At 36.5% G+C, this 20,372-nt stretch overlaps 1 protein-coding gene and 1 long non-coding RNA gene across 5 annotated transcripts in view; one reads left to right on the top strand and one right to left on the bottom strand.

Annotated features, from left to right (window-relative positions):
• The window catches only part of LOC111455810, a 4,568-nt gene extending 2,304 nt beyond the window's left edge, over window positions 1–2,264 (bottom strand). For 2 of the 3 annotated variants that reach the window (XR_002712634.1, XR_002712633.1), the window contains exons 1-2: window positions 996–2,264; window positions 779–903 (exon numbers count right to left, since the gene is read on the bottom strand). This is a non-coding gene — a long non-coding RNA (uncharacterized LOC111455810). The remainder of the gene's footprint in view (window positions 1–778; window positions 904–995) is intronic. The other variant, XR_002712635.1, reaches the window with a different exon arrangement.
• A 1,222-nt stretch (window positions 2,265–3,486) lies between these two features.
• Window positions 3,487–20,149, top strand: LOC111455939 (MMS19 nucleotide excision repair protein homolog). Of its 2 annotated transcripts, none has more exons than XM_023097602.1 (20): window positions 3,487–3,647; window positions 5,350–5,412; window positions 5,512–5,566; window positions 6,542–6,639; window positions 7,443–7,601; window positions 7,725–7,784; window positions 8,042–8,230; window positions 11,014–11,067; window positions 13,315–13,401; window positions 13,506–14,202; window positions 14,657–15,036; window positions 15,709–15,782; window positions 16,049–16,151; window positions 16,287–17,170; window positions 17,898–17,973; window positions 18,096–18,207; window positions 18,904–18,980; window positions 19,552–19,632; window positions 19,713–19,792; window positions 19,892–20,149. In XM_023097602.1, the coding sequence occupies exons 1-20, from the start codon at window positions 3,576–3,578 to the stop codon at window positions 19,923–19,925; spliced, it is 3,435 nt and encodes a 1,144-aa protein (XP_022953370.1). In that variant the 5' UTR covers window positions 3,487–3,575; the 3' UTR covers window positions 19,926–20,149. The 2 variants fall into 2 exon arrangements, with proteins under 2 accessions (XP_022953370.1, XP_022953368.1); XM_023097600.1 differs by having other exon boundaries at window positions 17,898–17,985.
• The last annotated feature ends 223 nt before the right edge of the window (window positions 20,150–20,372 follow it).

Genomic DNA, 20,372 nt, shown 5'->3' with positions numbered 1-20,372 from the left:
TGTGGGGCCCCCCCCCCCCATCCACCCCTCTTTGGGGCCCAACATCATTGCTGGCACACCGCCTCGTGTCCACCTTCCTTCGGGGCTCAGCCTCTTTTTTGGCACATTGCCCGGTGTCTGGCTCTGATACCATTTGTAACAGCCCAAGCCTACCCCTAGCAAATATTGTCTTATTTGGGCTTTCTCTTTCGGACTTCCCCTCAAGGTTTTTACAACGTGCCTACTAGGAATAGGTTTCCACACCCTTATAAAGAATGTTTCATTCTCCTCCAACCGATGTGAGATCTCATATTCGTCCTGCTAGGGAGAGGTTTCCACACCCTTATAAAAAATGTTTCATTCTCCTCCCCAACTGACGTGAGACCTCACATTCGTCGTGTTAGGGAGAGGTTTCCACACCCTTATAAAGAATGTTTCATTCTCCTCCCCAACCGACGTGAGATCTCACATTCGTCCTGCTAGGGAGAGGTTTCCACACCTTTATAAAGAATGTTTCATTCTCCTCCCCAACCGACGTTAGATCTCACATTCGTCTTCTTGCTGCTCTAGAGCAAGTAGCTAGGAAAGTTGCTTTAGAACAAAACGAACCCGTGATAGAAAATGAGATTGTATTCCATGTTTTCAGTGTTGTTCAACAAGCACAAACCACTACTCATCATCTAAATCCCCTATAATTAACTGAAGAAAACCCAAGGCAGTTACATATTATCAACACTAGCACAGTTTCAATGAATGCATTGTTTATACTACATGAAAGAGAAAGAGAGAGCATGGGTACCTTCAATGACAACATTAATTGGATTTCAGTTGATGTCTCAATGAATCAATCATCTGCTTGAGAACTGCCATAATCTTGGTCCTACATGAATGTCCCTGAGTTTCAGGACTTCGTGATGGGTTTACCTGCAAAGTGAAGCTAGCATTTAGCAGGGAGGGAGGGAGGAATGGCCTACGAGAGTGAAGGACAACCCAATTGTCTATCAGCAAAACATCACCTTTCTGCCAGGGAATGGAAAGAGACTCCTGTTCCAGAATTCTCAAGCAGCCATTGATGATATCCGCTGGCAATGGCGTACCGTCCCGAAACATTACGGCCTTCACAGGACATTCCTCGCATCTTCCTAGCCGGTGTTAGCTGCAACCATGCTGTTAAACCAAATTTCGCGCTGTGGTACTTCATCATACTTGATAGCTGGGATTGGATCCATCATTGTTTTCACTCCATCTTTTAACCACTCCAACTTAGTTGTGTTAGAAATCACGGATCTCCACAATGGTATGATATTGTCCACTTTGAGCATAAACTCTCGTGGCTTTGCTTTGCTTTGGGCTTTTCCATGATCATTTTCTAAATTAGCACGTGGGACTCCCTCCCAACAATCCTCAAGCCCCGGATAAAGTTTAGGTTTGTTAAACCGACTTGATAAGTGAAGTTCTTGTTCAAACTGTAAACAAAGCATTTTGAACTAATATATGATAGAACACACAAGACAGTAGAGAGAAAAGGTTAGGTGCAAAAATGTTTGATATAAGGCAAGAACGTGTAGGTTCTAGTAAGACCAATTGTTCATAGGCTCTATTATCATGCAGTGAAACAAATTTGATTATCGTGGAAATCAATCTTCATCCTTTCAAGTAACTCGATTTCCTTTCTCAGAGAATATGTAATTTCTATGCATTTTAACATGATTTCAAATCATCAATCTAAGTCCTTCCAAGTACTTCGACCGAATCCCAAGTCATTTCAGAGATCAAACCCCTTTATTACATTGTTAATTCAGAGCTACAAATTAAACGATGCTACTAAGTAATCAATTTCCATTCATCGATATTAATCAGAAAGATCTTGTACAAGTCCCTAAAATCAAAAGGCCCAAAAATGTGGGACAAAGTACAATGAGTACCTGGGCCAATTCGTGGTGAAAAGGGATCTGCCGGTCCGGCGGTGATCCGTTGGCCGTGAAAACCCGACCAACGACCTTGGTTCGAGAAGCTACGCCTCCGACGTACGGAAACTCATCTTAACCAAAGGCCTCCACGACGTTGTTGAAGTCGGATGCCGCTTCTATCGTCACCTCTGAAAAGTACTGCTCTGGACTTGAGAATTAGTGAATTAGTTAATGATTTCTGGACCTTGATGACTCGAGTGAAGGACAGAATGATGACTCACGGTGGCGCTTGTTCTTGACGCGCCAGTTGAGGACGTCGTGCGGTTCTACGCGGTGGAGGGAAATGCATCGGCAGACTGCCGGGTGCCACCTGGATGTTAGTTCGACTGGGTTCGAGAAATTCGACGCCAACGCTTGATTTCGTGGGCTTGGGCCTTCGCAGTTGATGATTCTATTGGGCCTTGGTAATTGATAAACTCTATTGGGCCTTCGTTAAACACTTTTTTTGGGCTTCTAATATCAGATATTTTATTGGGCTTGTACGTTTTTAAAAAAAGAAAATGTATTTTGTTGTTGAAAAAAATGGTAATACGTAATATTTTAATATTATATTGAATTTACCAAATAAAGGGTTTAAATATAAGAATAAAATAGAATATTGTACACAAAAAAATATAAATTATGAATTATTTAATAATTATATAATTAATTGATTAAAAAAAAAACACACAACAAAATCAATAGATTCGTCTCCATAATTTTGAAAATAACAAACATTTTTTAAATTAAATTTCCACTACAAGAAAAATTGAGCTAACAGTATAATTGAATGGACTAAAATACCCTTGTAACAAATCATGAAATAACGAGATATTTGAAGCAAATTTTGCCCTATAATTAAAAAAAAAATAATCTAATACCAGTAATTTATTCCATAAAAAAAAAACATTTTAAAGGGTTTCAAAAATACTTTTGAATTTTAAAAAAATATATTAATATTGTTTTAACCGTTTTATTTAAGTTAACAAATACCAGTCAGTACTATGTTTAAAAATCACCTATTAAAATTTAAAAATAGCATTAATACTTTTTACATTTATATAAAAAAAAAAGTTAACAAAGATGTTAGTGACGAAAACCGTTTGTCGATGTCTCGTAGATTATTTTCAATATAAAAGTTACTTAAAACTTATTTTTAAATTTTTTTAAATATTATGATACTTTTAAAAGTTGAAGTACATTTTTAAAATAAATATATACCGATAAAAGTATTTTTAATTTTTTTTAAAGATTAAGAATATTTTTAATATATATATATATTTTTTACAAGTATTTTTTTTTGAAGTACACTCAATAACCGTTTTAACTATATTTAAATTACTAAAAAAAATAAAAATTTTGTCCGATAATTTAATAAATAATTAATAAATTAATTACTATCTATAAAAACTTTAAAACATTTTGAAAAGAAATAATAAAATGTTTCAAATTGAATAATCCATTATAAAAAATAGCAGAAAAAATAATAATAATAAAAGGAATGAAAATTCGAACAAGCGAGCATAAAAATTGATGATTTGTCGAAGGCGGGGTTTTTTAGATATATTTTTATTCTCATTTCTTGAAGGCAGAAGACCTTCAGCCACCAAGCTTGCGCGGCTTAAACCCATTCCCGCTCACCCAAAAATGGCGGAGCTCAGTAAGCTTACACAGTACATCGAGTCCTTCGTCGACGTATCTCATACTCCGTCTCAACAGGTTATTGCTCCATTTCCATTTTGCTTTTCAACTCTCAATTTCTCAATATTGCATGCCAAACTAGGAGATTATCAAAGCGGGTTGAACTCTCTGAACTTAAACCTCTGCAAATTATTCTGTTTTTGCTTTACCTCTTTTAGCTCGATTTGTTTGCCACATTTAATTAGTAGAAAGCTTGGAAATCCTGGGAGATGAACAATTCCACAGTATGTATGTGAGTGTTTTTTTTTTGTTTTTTGTGGAAATCCCGGGAGATGAACTTAACCTCGTCAATTTTGTCTGGTTACAACTATTCGGGTCGAAGTGGTTACCCAACAAATTGGAGTATCGTTTCATGTAAGGGTGTGATCCCCAAACCGACCACTAGCAGATATTGTCCATTTTTGCTCGTTATGTATCGCGAAAGCAGCCTGGTTTGCAACAGGCTGAGATTTGAAAGTTACTTTTGACAAATATGACAAAGTTTGTCTACTTTAGCTGAGATTAGGAAGTTAGTTCCAACTACGATTGTTGCCTTAATTATTTGTTAGGTCTCAGTTCCGAGTTTCTTTCTTTAGTGAGGCTTCTTCTGCGAGCTTGGTCTTTTTGGATACCCTGGTATTCTTTCATTCTTTCTCAATGAAAATTGACGACGAAAGAGTAAAACACATTCAATGCTTTTTTAATGCTTTTTTAAGGCTTAATTTGACAATGGAAAAGTAATCAGATCATGGGAGGATGTTCGGACTAACTCGATTTCCCTCCCAACTTCTTTCCAGGTCAAACACAATTTCTAACAAAAATGAACTGGCGATTAGTGATTGTTAGCATGAAGAAATTGGGGTCTGGGCATTATAAGAAACCTCTCTTTGATGGAGAGATCAATATTAACTCATTTTCTCATGTTGGAGGAATGGTTAACTGAAGCCTATTGGTCTTGCTTCAGTCTGAGTTTGTACTTTGTAGAAAACAGGACAATGTGGTCTCTAGACTCTCTGGTCTCTGTTCTTGTAGGACGGTCTTTAACAGCTTATGTGCTTTCAATCATGCTTGAGGACCTATCTACTGCAGTTTGGATGGGAAATGGCCAAAGAAGATGAAAACCTTACATTGGATTTTGTTTAGTGAAAGGCCTCTAGACTAATGATAGACACCCGATACATGTATTCAGTCTGAATTGTTTATTTTTTATTATTATTGTTCTTTTTTTTTTTTTTTGAAAGGCCATGTGGAAATTGCTAACCTTATCCGTTTGAGAAGCCCTTGTACTACTCATATCTAGTGGAAAAGTTTCCAGTCTATAACGTTTCACTGGTCCTCCCTTAGTCAGAGGTTCAGTTTTTGCAAAAATTCCTTCTGCAGAAAACCTTTTACAGGAAATATGTATGCATAAAAAGCAATGCAAGAAACATATGAAAGTAGAGGCCCAGTTTTTGTGAACAAATACTGTTAGAGCTACTTTATTGGTCAGTTTGGCTTGAAAGTAATAAAGTCTTCCCACATGTGCACTGGGGCGTAATTTAGGAATCCTTTGATTTCATGGCTTCTATTTGGTGTTTTCTTGTAGCAAACCTCCCCACCCACCCAAATCTGTATTTCTTCACGCTGTGGTGTTTCATCTGTATTTCTTCACGCTGTGATGTTTCATCTGTGTAACAATGTACTGATTAATAGGAACACCACGAAGAACAATGGACTAACAACAATATATGTGACACTACAGGCCACAAGCTTGGAAGCAATCATCTCCCTTGTGAAGAACAATGTTGTAACAATAAAAACTCTGGTATTTTTTTGCCTAGCTTCTTCTTCCCTTCTTCTTTAATCATGTTTCCTTCAACTCTATGAAGTTCTACTGCCTTAAATTCTTATTTTTGTGATTTAGGTTACAGAGATGGGTATGTATTTGACAATTACTGATCACATTATTCGAGGCAGAGGTACTGCTACGTAAACTTCTTATTTTGTTATATTATTATTATTGGTATTTTCTGTATATTTTTCTTGCTTACTTTCACTTTTGAACAAGTAATTAAGGAATGTGCTCACGCAAAACTTGTTTCATATTGTTAAGTGAAATGAATAAATTTACTATGCAAATCATGATTTTATTTTAGGAGAAGTGTAGCTTCCTCCTAGATTAAATGTCCTGCAAGATAACAAAAACTCAAAAGTTTAACTTCTTTATGATTGAGGAAGTTCTGTTGTGTTTTCCCTTCTGCGAGAAAGGCCAAGTGTTGTGGCAAGGGTTTTTTTTTTTTTTTTTTTTTTTGGGGTATTTGGCTTGAAAGGATAATAGGATTTTTCGAGAGGTTAAGAAATTCATTGAGGAGGTCTGGGAGGGGAGAGGCTTAATGCCTCTTTGTTGGCGTCTGTTAATAGACTATTTTGTAATTATGATCTTGGTATGATTTTGTTGGATTGGAGCCCTTTTTATAGTTAGTTGGTGCTCCTTCTACATTTTTATGGTTTTTTTTGTCAACGAAAGCTCGATATCTTACCAAAAAAAAAGAAAGAAAAAAAGTAATAAGATATTTCATTGATAAAATAAAATAGGGAAACACCCGGAATACAAAGGAAGTTAAATAAAAGTCTTCTAGTTAGTCAAAATATGGCTTGTGCCATTGTTAGAAAATATAGTAAAAGAACATTTGTAACAACTTCTGAACGTTGTCATTGGTGCCTAACACTGGTTGTCCATTAAGTAACACATCCATACCTTCTGTTTGTTTAAGGGATGTTATTTAACCATGATACTGAGCCTTGCTGTTCGTCAAGATATCTGTTACGATACATACCATCTTTTGTGGTTTATACTCGCTGTAATAGTTGAAAGTTTGACATGTTACCTTGCATTTTCAATTTATTCTTCCGCATTGTTGAAAAAGAAACAACAAGCTTGCTATCCTTTTCAGGTATACTTCTTCTTGGGGAAGTACTTACATGTCTTGCATCAAAGCCTCTGGACGATGCAACAATACACAGTCTAATGACGTTTTTTACAGAGAGACTGGTGAGTGGGCACTTTTAGTTTCTTTTTATCGGTACCAATCACCTGTTGAGAAATTTATATATGTAGAAAGAAACTACTAAGGGAAAGTATGTAAAGAGAAATTGGTGACAGATAATGTGGATAGGAAGAAGTCAGCGTTAGAAAATGTCTGTGAAGAGAGATTGCTGATAAAATATATGTTTAGAGAGAAGTTATAGAGAGAAAGTCTGCAGAGATAGTGCGGTTTTATAAGAAGTTGATGGTAGAAAATGTATCTGAAGACAGATTATTGAAAAAAAGATATGTGAAGACAGATTATTGAGATTGGATGTGTAGAGAGAAGTTGATGAGAGGAAATCTCTGAACTCTGTACAAAGAGAATTTAGTGAGGGAACGTGTGTAAGAGAGATATTATTGACAAAAATGCATAGAGAGAGAAGCTAGTGAGAAGAAGTGTATGGAGAGAAATTAGTGATGGAAAGTGTGTGTAAAGAGTAATTAGGGAAAAAGATGTGTGCCATGAGAGAGGTTAAGTTTGAGGTTTTCAAACCAAACAATGACTTTTTCTAAAAGCATTTGCATGTTTTTTGCATTTTAGAGAAAGTGCTAATATTTTAGTACAACAAAATGGGATTGGGAAGAAAAGTGCTTCTAAATTGTACTTAAGCATAAGCCTTTGAGGAAGGAACTGATTTTAATAATTTGAAAGCATTTATGTCATAATAAAAAACATCCCAAATAGTTGGTATTGTCGATTATTTTTTATACACCATCATGCAAGTTTCTCTATTCAACGTGATAGCTGACTTGATACTTATTATCAGGCAGATTGGAAGGCTTTACGGGGTGCCCTTATTGGCTGCTTGGCACTGATGAGGAGGAAAACGGAAGTTGGGGCAGTTTCTCAGAATGATGCGAAGTCTTTTGCCCAGTCTTATTTTCAAAATCTTCAAGTACAGTCCTTGGGACAGCATGATCGGAAGGTGAGTTAACAAACTTAACATACAGAGAACTTATGCAGATACTCACCGGCAAATGCTCTCAAATTTTTATAACTTTATGATACTATTTTCTTTTGTTTGACTTTGATTTATTTATCTTGACAGCTGAGTTTTGAACTTCTGGTGTGCCTTTTGGAACATTATCCTGATGCTGTTGTTTCACTGGTACCATATTTTTCTTGCTTTCTTCTAGCCTTTTAACCCGTCTTTTCTTTCAGGAGTCGTGAAAACTTAGAAGCGATCCAAAAATGTTCCCTTGACCATTTATTTGGTCACCCCCTTTTTTGGGTTACTTCACATCTTAACGTCTACATGATGGTTCTCATGTTTCACTGCTGTGTATAGCTTTTGTGCTCGACTGTTTTAACTTACTTGACCTTTTGTTTGGAGTTAGTATCAATGAGTTTGTCACTGTTATCCAGGGTGATGATCTTGTGTATGGAATCTGTGAAGCCATTGATGGTGAAAAAGATCCACACTGCTTAATGCTTACTTTTCACATCGTTGAGCTTGTGGCAAAGCTATTCCCAGATCCAACTGGAACACTTGCAAGTAGTTCTAGCGATCTTTTTGAATTCCTGGGTTGCTATTTCCCAATACATTTTACACATGTAAGTTCAATGCATCCTGTTTTATCATTTCCTTTCTTGGTTTCTTGACTTTTCTCCTCTAGCATATGATTATTTATTGGTAGTGTACTTCCCTCTCATTTTGGGGAGGGAAAATTAACCATTACTGTAGAATATATATATTTTCCCTTGATGTTAGATAGAGGTGGATAGAAGGGCTAGGATAAAGGAGAGATGATGGTACCCGTTGGTTTGTTAATCCTCTTGGAACCGCAATAGCTAACTTGGTTGAGGATATGGATGGAAGAAGTAATTTGAACCCCTTGGAGTAAAAAAGTTTTCAAGAAGAAATGTTTGGAGGGTGTTTATTTCTGTGCTCAGTAACTGTACAACGAAAGAGTTTGGAGTTTAGAAATCATGACCTCGTCTAATCAAGGCAAGGAGAGGATACTAGCACGGCAATGAAACATCATTTATGAACTCCATCATCACTTCTCTAATGGTTGCTGGTTCAGAGTTGTAGGAAGTTCAAAATAAATTGAGGGGAAAACCCAAGCTGTTTAACACCGTGTTTTAGATGACTTTGTAAACTTTAAAACCACAAAAATTGGGGACCTTACGATTATGAAAAACAAGAAGACCTTCAATCCTTGAGAAATACTGATTTCTTATATCGGGCCTCCGATCAAGCAAAATAAGACCTAACGAGTAATTACAAAGTGACTTAGTTGTCGAAGTCCATAGAGAAACCTTGAACGTAATAAAAGCCCAAACATCACTCCAAGATCTCTCAAGCCCTCTAAAATCTCTATTAGTCCTCTGCCCCAAAGTTCTATAAAACAACGTGCACCCCATCCTGCCACAAAAACCTTCCTTTCATGAAAAGGAGGGTGGAGAAGGGACTCCTCGATTATCTCTTTGCAACCTCTATATCTAGCCAGTCTCAAACTGTACTTCTCAAAAAAATAACTCCAAACCACATGAGCTAAGTCATAACTTCGGTGGATATGTCATAGTTTTCAATTGCCTGCTTGCAAAGAATGCAACACAACGACCCAATCAAATGAGGCAATTTCCTGCTAATCTGAGCATCGTTCAATTGGTTAAGGTATATGCTCTCGATTAAGAGGTCAAATGTTTGAATCCTCCCACCTCACGTTGTTGAACCCAAAAATATTGGGCAACTTCCTCAAAATTTGATTAACTCTTCAATGGACAACTTGCCAAACAAAAAAATTTTATATTCTTTGGAATTTTTGCATTTCACTGCAAGGCAAAGACATTGTTCCAGAGCGAGAGATTGATCAAGAAAAGAAAGAAGGATTTATGAGGAAAGCCTTCACAAGGATAGAGACTCCACGAGCTACAATGAAACTCTCTAATCAATGAGAGGATGGCAAAAATATTGATAGGGACGTTGAAACCCCAAAACAAGTGAAGAAGAAATCAAAGAGTTAGGCAACACTTTCACCACCAAATGGTTTCTCATTGAGGATAAGTGATACAAACGCAGGAAAGAGGGAAGAAGGATCTATCCCTTAACAACTTATCCTCCTAGAAAAAAGTGTCCCTCGTGTCACTCGTTGAACATTGGGCAAACTGACAAAAAAGGGGAAAACCCCTCGGCTATATTTTCAAGGGTTTCTGGAAATGCCTTTAGCCTTTCCGCCAATCCATTTGAAAGGGAGTGGCTCATATTTGCCACAATTACATTTTGCCATAAGGAGTTGGACTCAAGATGGAAGCGCTAAAACCATTTAGCGCTCTGCTACGAGCCCTTAAATTTCCTATAACCAAATCCCCCACATCAACTCAATTTGATACCACCTCCATTCCTCAACCCCTTCTCATAGGGAACTCCTTACAAGCTTCTCCAATTCTTTACTCACAGACACAAGAATCCTAAAATGGGATAAGTAATAGCTTGGGATACTGCTCAACACAAATTGAATGAGAGTAAGTTTTCCCCTTTCCATAGAAACTTTCTTCCAAAATGAAAGCTTCCTAGAAATCTTACTCACAGTTGGATCCCAGAACAAACGACCTACTAGAAGTCTACACCTACGATTGATAGAAATGAAATCCTTGGTGGATGAAAATAGAGATTGGTGTGGGCCAGCGCTATGATTGTATTCTACACAAGTTTTTGTGTAATGACGGATGGAATACTTGAAACAAACCACCAGACATGGGAAGAGTAAGACATGAAAGGAAAAAAATGGAGGTAGAGTGCAAGAGGGTTCATGAAGCTAATGAATTTAATTTCTTCAGTCAACTATGAGAAAGTGGAAGCATCCAATAACCGAGAAAGTACGATTGTTTCTGTACCAAGTCGTTTTGCTGGAATTAAGGGCCACAAGGAATTGTTGCAAAGAGACTATGATCAAGGAACATAAGCTTCAAATCCCGGTTGAGTAGGTTATGATTGCATTGAAGTTCTGTTATTCTTGAATGACAGAGGTTGAGTGTGGGGGTGTTCAATGAGGGTTTGAACTTTGTGAGATGAAAAGAGAGTAATAGCATACAAAATATTATGAAGGGCATTCTCTGGATCCACAAACTGTGATCTCAGGGACGGTGAGAGAACCTGAATTTCAAACATTTATCGATCCCTGGATAGAATGCTTTAAGAATGAGTTTCAGAGAGAATTGGTAATTAAAATGGTTACTGCATAGAGTTTTCGTGATGCTTTCCTATTTCTATGCTTTGTTGTACTCACGTATTCTTCTATATATACATTTTGCCCATATTTTGAAAAATGGATAGTTTTCTCTCTTGCTTGCTGTTTGTGTCAATAATGTTTCTATATACTATTATTATCCAGGGAAAAGAGGAGGATGTTGATGTAACAAGGAATGATCTTTCGCGGGCACTTATGGTATGGTAATGTGCAAGGATATTATATTACTGGCTCACATTGTAATTTGAGTTCTTAATCATTACCTAAGATTTTGTACAGGAGAATTTGAATAATAGTAATTGCACTCTAGATGTTCTAGGAATGATGTTTTAGCGAGTATGTGGATGTTGGTAGATTTTAGTGCCAGCGGCATTAAATTGCAGCAAGTTGATTATTTTTTGTGGTTATATGGAATTAATTAGCTGCCTACGCTTGGTAATGTTTTCTAAATACAAAAAGCTTGGTTGATATATATGAAGTCAGTCTTGATATCTTTCTTAGCAACCATGGACATTACTATTATTACTATTATTTTGAATAAGACATGGATATTGAAGTCTGTCCATGTACATTAAGTCCATTGCACGAAAAATGTTCATGAAAAATTGCATGAAAAATGTTGTTTTTACATATGAAAACTCTGTGGAAGGTTATAAATCGCTAGTTTTGAAACGTAATAAGCATGAGAAATGGAAGATTATGAAGATCTAGTTTTGCAATGTATTATGAATGAAAAATAGTGGAAAAATAACAGGAAAGCTTCATAGGGTCCTTCTATCTAGGTATGGGTAGTCTCCATCTTTGTAGACATGTCTATTTAACCAAACTTCTTTTTGAGATAGTGCCCACTATCAAGATCGTTTTGTCTTTCATGCAGTTAGAACTTACCTAACAAAGAGTTTTTCTATCTTAGGCCACTGTAGATACAATTGTCATCCATGTATCCTTGTTTAATTTCTACTGAAGCATATATACTCAGGGGCAGGTGTAGGCAAAAGGATTTCTCAATGGACTCCTATTCCTAATACAAAGAATTTGTCAATTCGTGATATGACTTTGAACTATTTGTTCCTAAGAATTTTAGTTAAAAACTCGAAGTTTTAGAATTATATAGGGGCACGTTGGCCTTGAACTTGAAAGGAAATATGTTGGTATCTTGGACAGGACCCTCTGGGAAAGAGAAAGTCTTTTTTTACTTAAAAATTTAACTTCGGTTGATTTAATTTCTTCTGAATTATTTTAATAACTGGATCCCTGCAAGTACATGACTTGTACCATTACGAAGCAAACACTAATACTTAAGGAGCCAAGGGCTTCTTCTGAGTTCCATGGCTTCATAAAATCCACCAAAAATTTCTCTAGAATAACAATACTAGCAATATTAGATTTCTTCATATCCAACATTAGTAACGCTAAAGAGGTTGGACACTTTCTCGTTATATGCCACCAAGAAAATTAGGGTGTCACCTACCAACTGAAGATATTTTAGCAATTTTCACATGTTGAAGGCCGTTCTATCAGCCCTTCGTCCCTGCTTTTGGCAAGCATTAAACTAAGCAAAAAAGAAAGGGAGAAAGGGATCGTCTTGACAGAAAACCTCTAGTAGGGAAATCATTGCCTCTTGTTTTCCCATAAATAATAGGGTTAATGCAGCCACATACCCCCTACCTTATGCATTCCTATAGCATTGTTTGAGAATGACATCATCCAAAAAGTTCTAATCCATTTTATTGCAGGCTTTCTCAGTATTTAGGTTTAGTACCGTACTTCACTTTTTGTTTCTTCTCCATTCCTCGACTGTTTCTTTCCTTGTTAAACTCAGCTTCTTCAAAATGTCTGTCGCCTAAACTAAGTCTTCAAAGAACTTAAATCTTTTTAATTCTCTTAGAAAGTTTGTTTTCCATGTTTGTCACATATGTACTATTATATATTCCCCAGCACCCAGAACTTTTAAGGAACTGTTGGAGTTGTCAAGTTAACAAGACTAAAATCAAGGGGAAAAAATCCCTCTCCAGGGTCAAATATTCTTAACATTTTGCGGATGTTGAATATGCTGTTCTCATCAATTTTCATGCTTTGCTTTCAGAATAATTTTGGAAATTCAAAATTCTTCTCGTGCCCCCACCCCCCCAAAAAAAGATCATTGATCCATTTTTCTCTACCAGTATTCTAATGTTCTTGATGTTTGTACAAACATTTTTAACCTCCTAGTTCTTGATCTTGTTACATTGAGTTGCAATCATAACTCCATACAGCCATGATTATTTTCTCATTTTTTTACTTTTTAGCTCAGATATAAATTTATCGGTGCCCTGATTGGCATTAATTACTTTACCTTCACCCATCATTAACTTTCTAAACACTGCACGTTGAGTTCTGCACCATATGCATAATCATTTCTTGCACATTATTCAACATGATTGCACTTGTAATATTATTGCGCAGATGGCCTTCTCATCAAACCCCCTCTTTGAGCCATTTGCAATACCTTTGCTTCTTGAGAAGCTTTCATCGTCATTGCCACTGGCAAAGGTGTGTTTGAATTTCTCTATTTACTTGATTTTGATATTGCTTATTATTTAGGATCACTTCTTTTGATTGCCCAAGCGGTTGAATAGTAACTTACATGATTGCAGATTGATTCTTTGAAGTATCTGAGTGATTGCACCGTAAAATATGGGGCAGATAGAATGGAAAAGCATAGTGAAGCTATCTGGTCTTCAGTAAAGGAGATCATATTTACATCAATAGAACAACCTTCTTTGTCCTTTAACTTAGAATCATTGGATAGTCCTAGCTTTCAAGGGAATGAAATGATAATAGAAGCTCTAAGACTCCTGCAGAAGATGGTTGTGGAGAGTAATGGATCATTTTTAAGATTAATTATCAATGATGAAGATATAAAGGAAATTTTAAACAGCCTAAATATTTATACATGTTACAACGACCTCCCTCTGCAAAGCAGGCAGAGACTAAATGCAGTTGGCCATATCCTTTACAAGTCAGCAAATGCATCTGTTGCTTCCTGCAACCATGTGTTTGAAAGTTTCTTCCCTTGTTTGCTGGATTTCGTGGGGATTTCAGTGGACCAGTCTGATAATTACAAAATTTCTCCCTCAAGGAATTTTAACTTTGGAGCCCTCTATCTCTGCATCGAACTACTTGCAGCATGCAGAGATCTGTATGCAAGCTGTGATGAACAAACATGCTCTGTTAAAGAGAAATCATACAACATGCTTCAAACTTTTTCGTGTGCATTGGTTCAGCTCCTCAATTCTACCTTTCCAGGAATTGCTAAGAAAGATCTGCATGATGCTGAATTCTATTGTGCAGGTATCTTCTTTTGACGTGTTTCCCTTGAATGATGTTTTCTAACTTAAAATTCTCTGTTCTATGCCAGTATCCGAATGCAGTGTTGAGTACCTTTGTTTTTAAAATGGGGCGCGTCTGTGTAATATAAGCATACGTACATATGACTTGTCTCACCTGTTTAATCAATCAACAAGTTAACGACACAACTTATCTACAAATTTAGGCTCAAGGATTTACTCATTTATTTCTCATTATGTTTATATTGAAGAAATTCAATGATTTTCAATTCCCCATAGGAGCTGCGATTACTGCCGTTCTCGATCTTTTCAATTTTCCAGTTATATCTCTCCCAAACAGATTTATTATTGATCTCTGCTATTCTCTTACTTACTATTGCGCATATGTTTGAGTGGTTTAAATCTAAGATTGATTAATTAGAATATAAGCTGTGGCTGAAATTTGAAATCCTTTGCAGTAAAGGGCTTGCGGAATCTGGCCATATTCCCTGTAGGTTCTTCACCCATATCAAGTGTCGTATTTGAGGATATTTTGTTGGGTCTCATGTCATTTATAACCATGAACCTCGAATGTGGATCGTTGTGGAATCATGCCTTGAAGGCATTACAGCATATTGGCTCATTTGTTGACAGATATCATGGGTCCGTGGAATGGCAAAGTTACATGCATGTTGTTGTTGAAAAGATTGCACCAATGTTCTCTCTTCATGACGAGGCCTTGCCACTGACACTTAAACTTAAAATGGCTTCTGACATTGGTAGATCTGGGCGAAGTTATATGCTGAAAATTGTTCAGGGGATTGAAGAGGCAACGTCCTTCCATTTATCTGAGGTTTATGTATGTGTTAAAAGATTAATAATCTTTATTTTATGCTAGATATTTCTCATATGCGTCATTCAATGTTCCCATTTTAACTGACCTTTTTTTTTCTTACATTTTTTGTTTTCCTTTAATATGATATATCCACCCTCGCCCACCCTCCAATTCTCACTCCTTTTATCCAAATGCAATGTGTCAGAAGAAGAAATCCAATTGATGAGTGGTCCTTTTTTCTTGCTTAAGTAATTTTTTTAATGGCTTTTCATTTGTTTCTTCCTGATAGGCTATGTTTTCACTTCTCTTGATGAAAAAAGCGACATATCTGAGAAAACGTCCAACAGAAGATAATTTCTGACTGCTCTTTAATATTATACGTACTTAATGTTTTCGCTTCTCTGGATGAAACAATAGCAATATATCAAAGTCCATCAGACAATAATTTCAGAGTGTTCTTTGACAGCATTTCTTATTTTGAAGTTATTCATGTCTGTTTTTTCCTCTCTTTGAATGGAAAATAATAATAATAATAATAATGTACAGAGGAAGAAATTATTGGATTTTCAAGGAATGTCAGAGCTCTCCTTTTTGTTGTTTTCATGGTGTGGTTGCCCATTATTATTACATCAAGTCTGACATAATTACTGCAATTTTTCTTTTTCTAATGGACTTCTGCACATTCTATTTATTTAGAGCAATGGCAATTCAAAGTCAGTCGAGATTCTATTGTCCCTGTTGGATTGCTACTCGACCAAAATTCTTCCATGGTATATGATTCTATTATATTCTTGTACATCCTTTTTGTGGAAAAATTCTTGAATTTTATTTCTTGTTCTTTCCTGTGTTTCTCTACTATCAAGGCGTATACAGCCATGTTTTCAGGTTGTCTTTCTGTATTATAGTTATGCTGATGTGATATGCATCTAGATTCTCTTTTGGTTTGCCGTTTGTTCCTTCTTTTTCCTTATTTTTTTTTTCCTTTCCTGTTTTCCTGTTGCAAATGTGATGCTTACAATTTTTCATGATCGTGTAGGTTTGATGAGGCTGGAGATTTTGAGGAAGTCATATTGCGCATTACAATTAACATTTGGGATCAAATTGAAAAATGTTTAGTTTTTAGCACATCGATGGATAAAGTGAGTAAAGCTTCTGTTCCCTGTTCTATTAGTTAGCAATTGATTGCATGTAGTATTCCCAATTAGACAATTTAAATTCCGTTGTAAGCTTATTACTGAAGTAGTAGCCTTGTTTTTTCTTTTTAATGAATCCAGGCACTTCTAGATTCCACCATGATGGCATTGAAACTCTCTGTTCGAAGTTGTTCGAAAGAGAGCCAGAACATTATAATCCAAAAAGCATTCAATGTATTGTTAACAAGCAGTTTTTCTCCTTCGAAAGTAGCATTATCTACAACAATACCAGTTAAGATGGAGGGCTTACAACTTCTGCAGCAGAAAGATAGTCCTCTTTCTAGAGATGAATGGATCCTTTCATTATTTGCATCAGTCATTATAGCACTTCGTCCACAAATACATGTTCCTGATGTGAGATCAGTAATGCGTTTGCTTATGTTATCCATCACCAGGGGCTGTATACCAGCTGCACAGGCACTAGGTTCTATGATCAATAAATTGAGTCTGAAGTCTGATAAAGTAGAAGTCTCAAATTATGTTTCTTTGGAAGAAGCTATTGACATTATTTTCAACACAAAATTTAGGTGCTTCCATAATGAAAGTACTCGTGATGGCAGTGAAATGCTGCTCACAGATTTATGCTCCAGCATTGAAAAAGGCTCTTTGCTTCCAGTTCATGCTGTGGTTGGATTATCATGGATTGGAAAAGGTTTGCTTCTTTTTGGTCATGAAAAGGTCCGAGATGTTACCATGGTTTTCTTGCAGTGCTTAGTATCAAAAAGTAGAACAGATGCCTCACCCTTGCAGAAGGTTATACTGGAAAAAGATTGCGAGACAAACTTAGACTTTGGAGTCATGAATGGTGCAGCAGATGCATTTCACATTCTTATGAGTGATTCTGAAGCATGTTTGAACCGCAAATTCCATGCAATACTACGACCACTTTATAAGCAGCGTTTTTTCTCTACCATGATGCCTATTTTCCAGTCTCTAGTAAGCAAATCTGATGAGTCACTTTCCAGGTAGGTGTTTATCTTTTATCCTATTGAGAAATTAAGTTTTCTTTTAACGAGCATATTGCATGAGTTCTTTTTTTGTCTGTTCTAGCAATGTCCAGACTATGAAGAATGTAACTGGATGATAATGTAAACAATTAGTGTCTAATCTAACAGACCTGCGTTGTTCTGAAACAAACTCAACCATGCTAAAGTTTTCTTCTCAATTTTGTCATCCTTCATAGTACTATTACATTATTTAACATTGCAATGTGACAACTCAAAAGCGTATTTTTGTCTCTTTATTGTTACATCTCTAACAGCTGATTTGGAAAACCTGCGATTTTGTCACAAGGGTTGTTTGGTTTATCATTATGTGAATCACATAGCAAGATCCGTCAAACTGATTGCAATATATGAGTTTATGATCATTATAATATTCGTACCATGTTGTATCCTCTTTAGAGACAATTTATACAGATTTACTGTCAGGACATAGTAAACATCTTAATAAATGCTACATGAATCGTCATTATGCAGTTTAGCTTATCCCTGCTGGATCTGTTCATTTGAGTGTGTTCATGAAAGTTGAATTGCGCTTCAACTCGGACTTGGTTGTTTGTTAATGAGTTAGAAATGTGCTTGAAAATACCTGTTTGAAGCATTTACTATAACCATGCTCTTAACCCTGTCTGGTGCTTGTCTACGAGAAATTTATGGTAGCCATGTACTGATATGCCGCTTTGTATTTCAGATATATGTTGTACGAGGCATTTGCACATGTTATATCTGATACTCCACTCACTGCTATAATGAGTGATGCGAAGAAGGTTAGCTTAAATGTAAACAAAGTGTAGTTTCTGGATTTATTTGTACCATTGTTGCAGCTCAGGTTTCTTTCTTTAAGATGAAGCCCAAAAAGTTTATTACAGTATCACATTAATTTTTGCAGCTTATTCCTATGCTTTTGGATGGGCTGTTAGCATTAAGTGTGAACATCATAAATAAGGACGTGGTCTATAGCCTTCTTCTTGTTTTATCTGGGATATTGATGGATAAAAATGGTAAGATTTTGATCTATTTCCATGATTAAATGTTTCTTTTTCATTATTGTGTAATTTTTATTCTCTTTTGCACGTTAACATGTTGGCTTTGAATTTGAGACTAGTACTCATTAGCTCGCAATTTACTTTTCTAGCGTTTATTGGGCATTACCTTCTTTTCCTGATAGAGAATGTGTAAATGGACAACGCGTGAGACGTTTGGATCGAATGTGATATGAAAACTTTCGTATGTATTGGAGGAAATGAGTCAAGGGAATGGTGACAGAGTATTAGGTCCCATTTATAACTAAATGATGTAACTAACTAAAGGGTGCAAGAAGAAGAAAAAGGAACTCGAGGGTGTGAAAGTAGTGAGGTTGTCCGGGGGTACTTTTTGGGCTGTGAGTTTTGGTGTTCCCGAGGACTGAGACTGGAGAGTAAGAGGAGCCCTTGAATCTCCATATGGCAAGTTCAGTTACCAAGCTTCCAGGATTGACTGTCAGTGCAAGGGGAAAGTTCGGTTGAAACGTAAGGAGAGATGAGGAGTTAGGGCTAAAACATTGGTGAGATAACTAGTAGTTCTCAGGTTCTCATGAGTGGGTCTTACTTTTTGGGAACTCATGGATCTAAAGAAACAACTACTCTGTCAATGCCTTTGTGCCTAACAAAACAAATTCTTTGATCCAGTTCTAAGAGTATTTGCTAATCATACTGCAGTACAAGAAGCTGTCACAGAGAATGCACATAAAATTGTTGATTGCCTTGCTGGACTGACTGCCTTTCCTCATATGATGGTATGAAGTCATTTTCTTGATCGTCATTTTATTGTCTATTGCAATCCAGTCGTTGTGACTTGTTCCATTGCTGATATTCTTCTTTTGTTTGGGCAACTGTTTCCACTATCTGCTCTTGCTTTCACATGTACCATTCTCTTCCCAGTTGTGTGATATCTCAACATTCATACAGTTCCTTGGGGCTAAGTAGATATGGTTTAGTGACTTGTATCATTTAGATTTCCTTACATGATCCGGGGTCCGAACTGTAACAGCCCAAGTCCACCATTAGCAGATATTGTCTTTTTTGGACTTTCCCTCAAGGTTTTTAAAATGTGTCTACTAGGGAGAGGTTTCTACACTCTTGTAAAGAAGGTTTTGTTCTCCTCCACAACCGATGTGAGATCTCACATGAACTTCCTCAGTTTTAAACATTTAACGGCATTTTATTGGACAACCCAAAAAAAACTAGCAAGTTGTGTTGCCATTCCCTACCATCAAATTCAATTAGGATGATAATGTTTTTGGTAATGGGTATGATGCTGGGATATTACACTATTATTCTAAAGCCTGAAGGATATGCATTTTCCAGCTTGTACGAGAAACTTCTATTCAGTGCCTTGTCGCGGTATCTGAGCTACCCCATGCAAGGATATACCCCATGAGAATGCAGGTAGCCGAGGATTATTCCTTGCAATCAATGATCTCGGTTTGTGCTTTCTATTCTGCTTATTATGCTTGTGCTGTTTTCAGGTACTGCATGCAATATCGAAAGCTCTTGATGATCCAAAGAGAGCTGTTCGACAAGAAGCTGTTCGATGCCGGCAAGCATGGTCAGTGCTGCGTGATGCATCTATTGTTCCATAACACTTTATTAGTACGTGCCGAAGGTATTAAATTGTGCTTAATTCATGTTATAATTTCACCAACAGGGCATCAATTGCATCAAGAAGTCTTAATTTCTGATAGTCCATTGCGAGCAATCTTCCTGCCGTGTCATACAGATGGTGGACCTGTAAGAGACTTAGCAGGCAATGTTGGCAGCTGAACACATTTGAAGTTGCCAAATCTAGTGCATATTTTATGCTTTTACATATAATCAACATCTTCACATTCTGTCTAGAAAAAAAAGAGCTGTAGGGAAGAAAAATAGATGAGCATAGGCTACATGTATGTCTTTGAACAAGAACTATAACTCAAAAACATTGAATTGGGCAAACTCAGCTAGGATTTTCCTGTACAGATAATCATCATAGTTCGAGTTCACGAGGAAAAAGATGTTCAAGCAATCTTGTAATTTTGCTGTCATAGTCAATGAACAGATTATGGAAATTTATGATCCACTAAAGTAATGCATTTTTTATTATCCAAGAATCATTTTAGGATCATTACATCAAAATTTCTAGAAAACAG

Source organism: Cucurbita moschata, unplaced genomic scaffold (assembly GCF_002738365.1).
Source record: "Cucurbita moschata cultivar Rifu unplaced genomic scaffold, Cmos_1.0 Cmo_Scf00018, whole genome shotgun sequence".
Lineage (NCBI taxonomy): Eukaryota > Viridiplantae > Streptophyta > Magnoliopsida > Cucurbitales > Cucurbitaceae > Cucurbita > Cucurbita moschata.
The sequence above is the reverse complement of the archived record's forward strand: the minus strand, read 5'-3'. Positions and strand labels throughout refer to the sequence as shown.

Excerpts from the sequence above, each read along its gene's own strand:
- LOC111455939 (XM_023097600.1), top strand. The coding sequence starts at position 3,576 with ATGGCGGAGCTCAGTAAGCTTACACAGTACATCGAGTCCTTCGTCGAC. Across the intron at positions 11,068-13,314 it reads ATCTTTCGCGGGCACTTATG|ATGGCCTTCTCATCAAACCC; the intron begins GTATGGTAATGT and ends ATTATTGCGCAG. Across the intron at positions 17,986-18,095 it reads CGAAGAAGGTTAGCTTAAAT|CTTATTCCTATGCTTTTGGA; the intron begins GTAAACAAAGTG and ends TAATTTTTGCAG.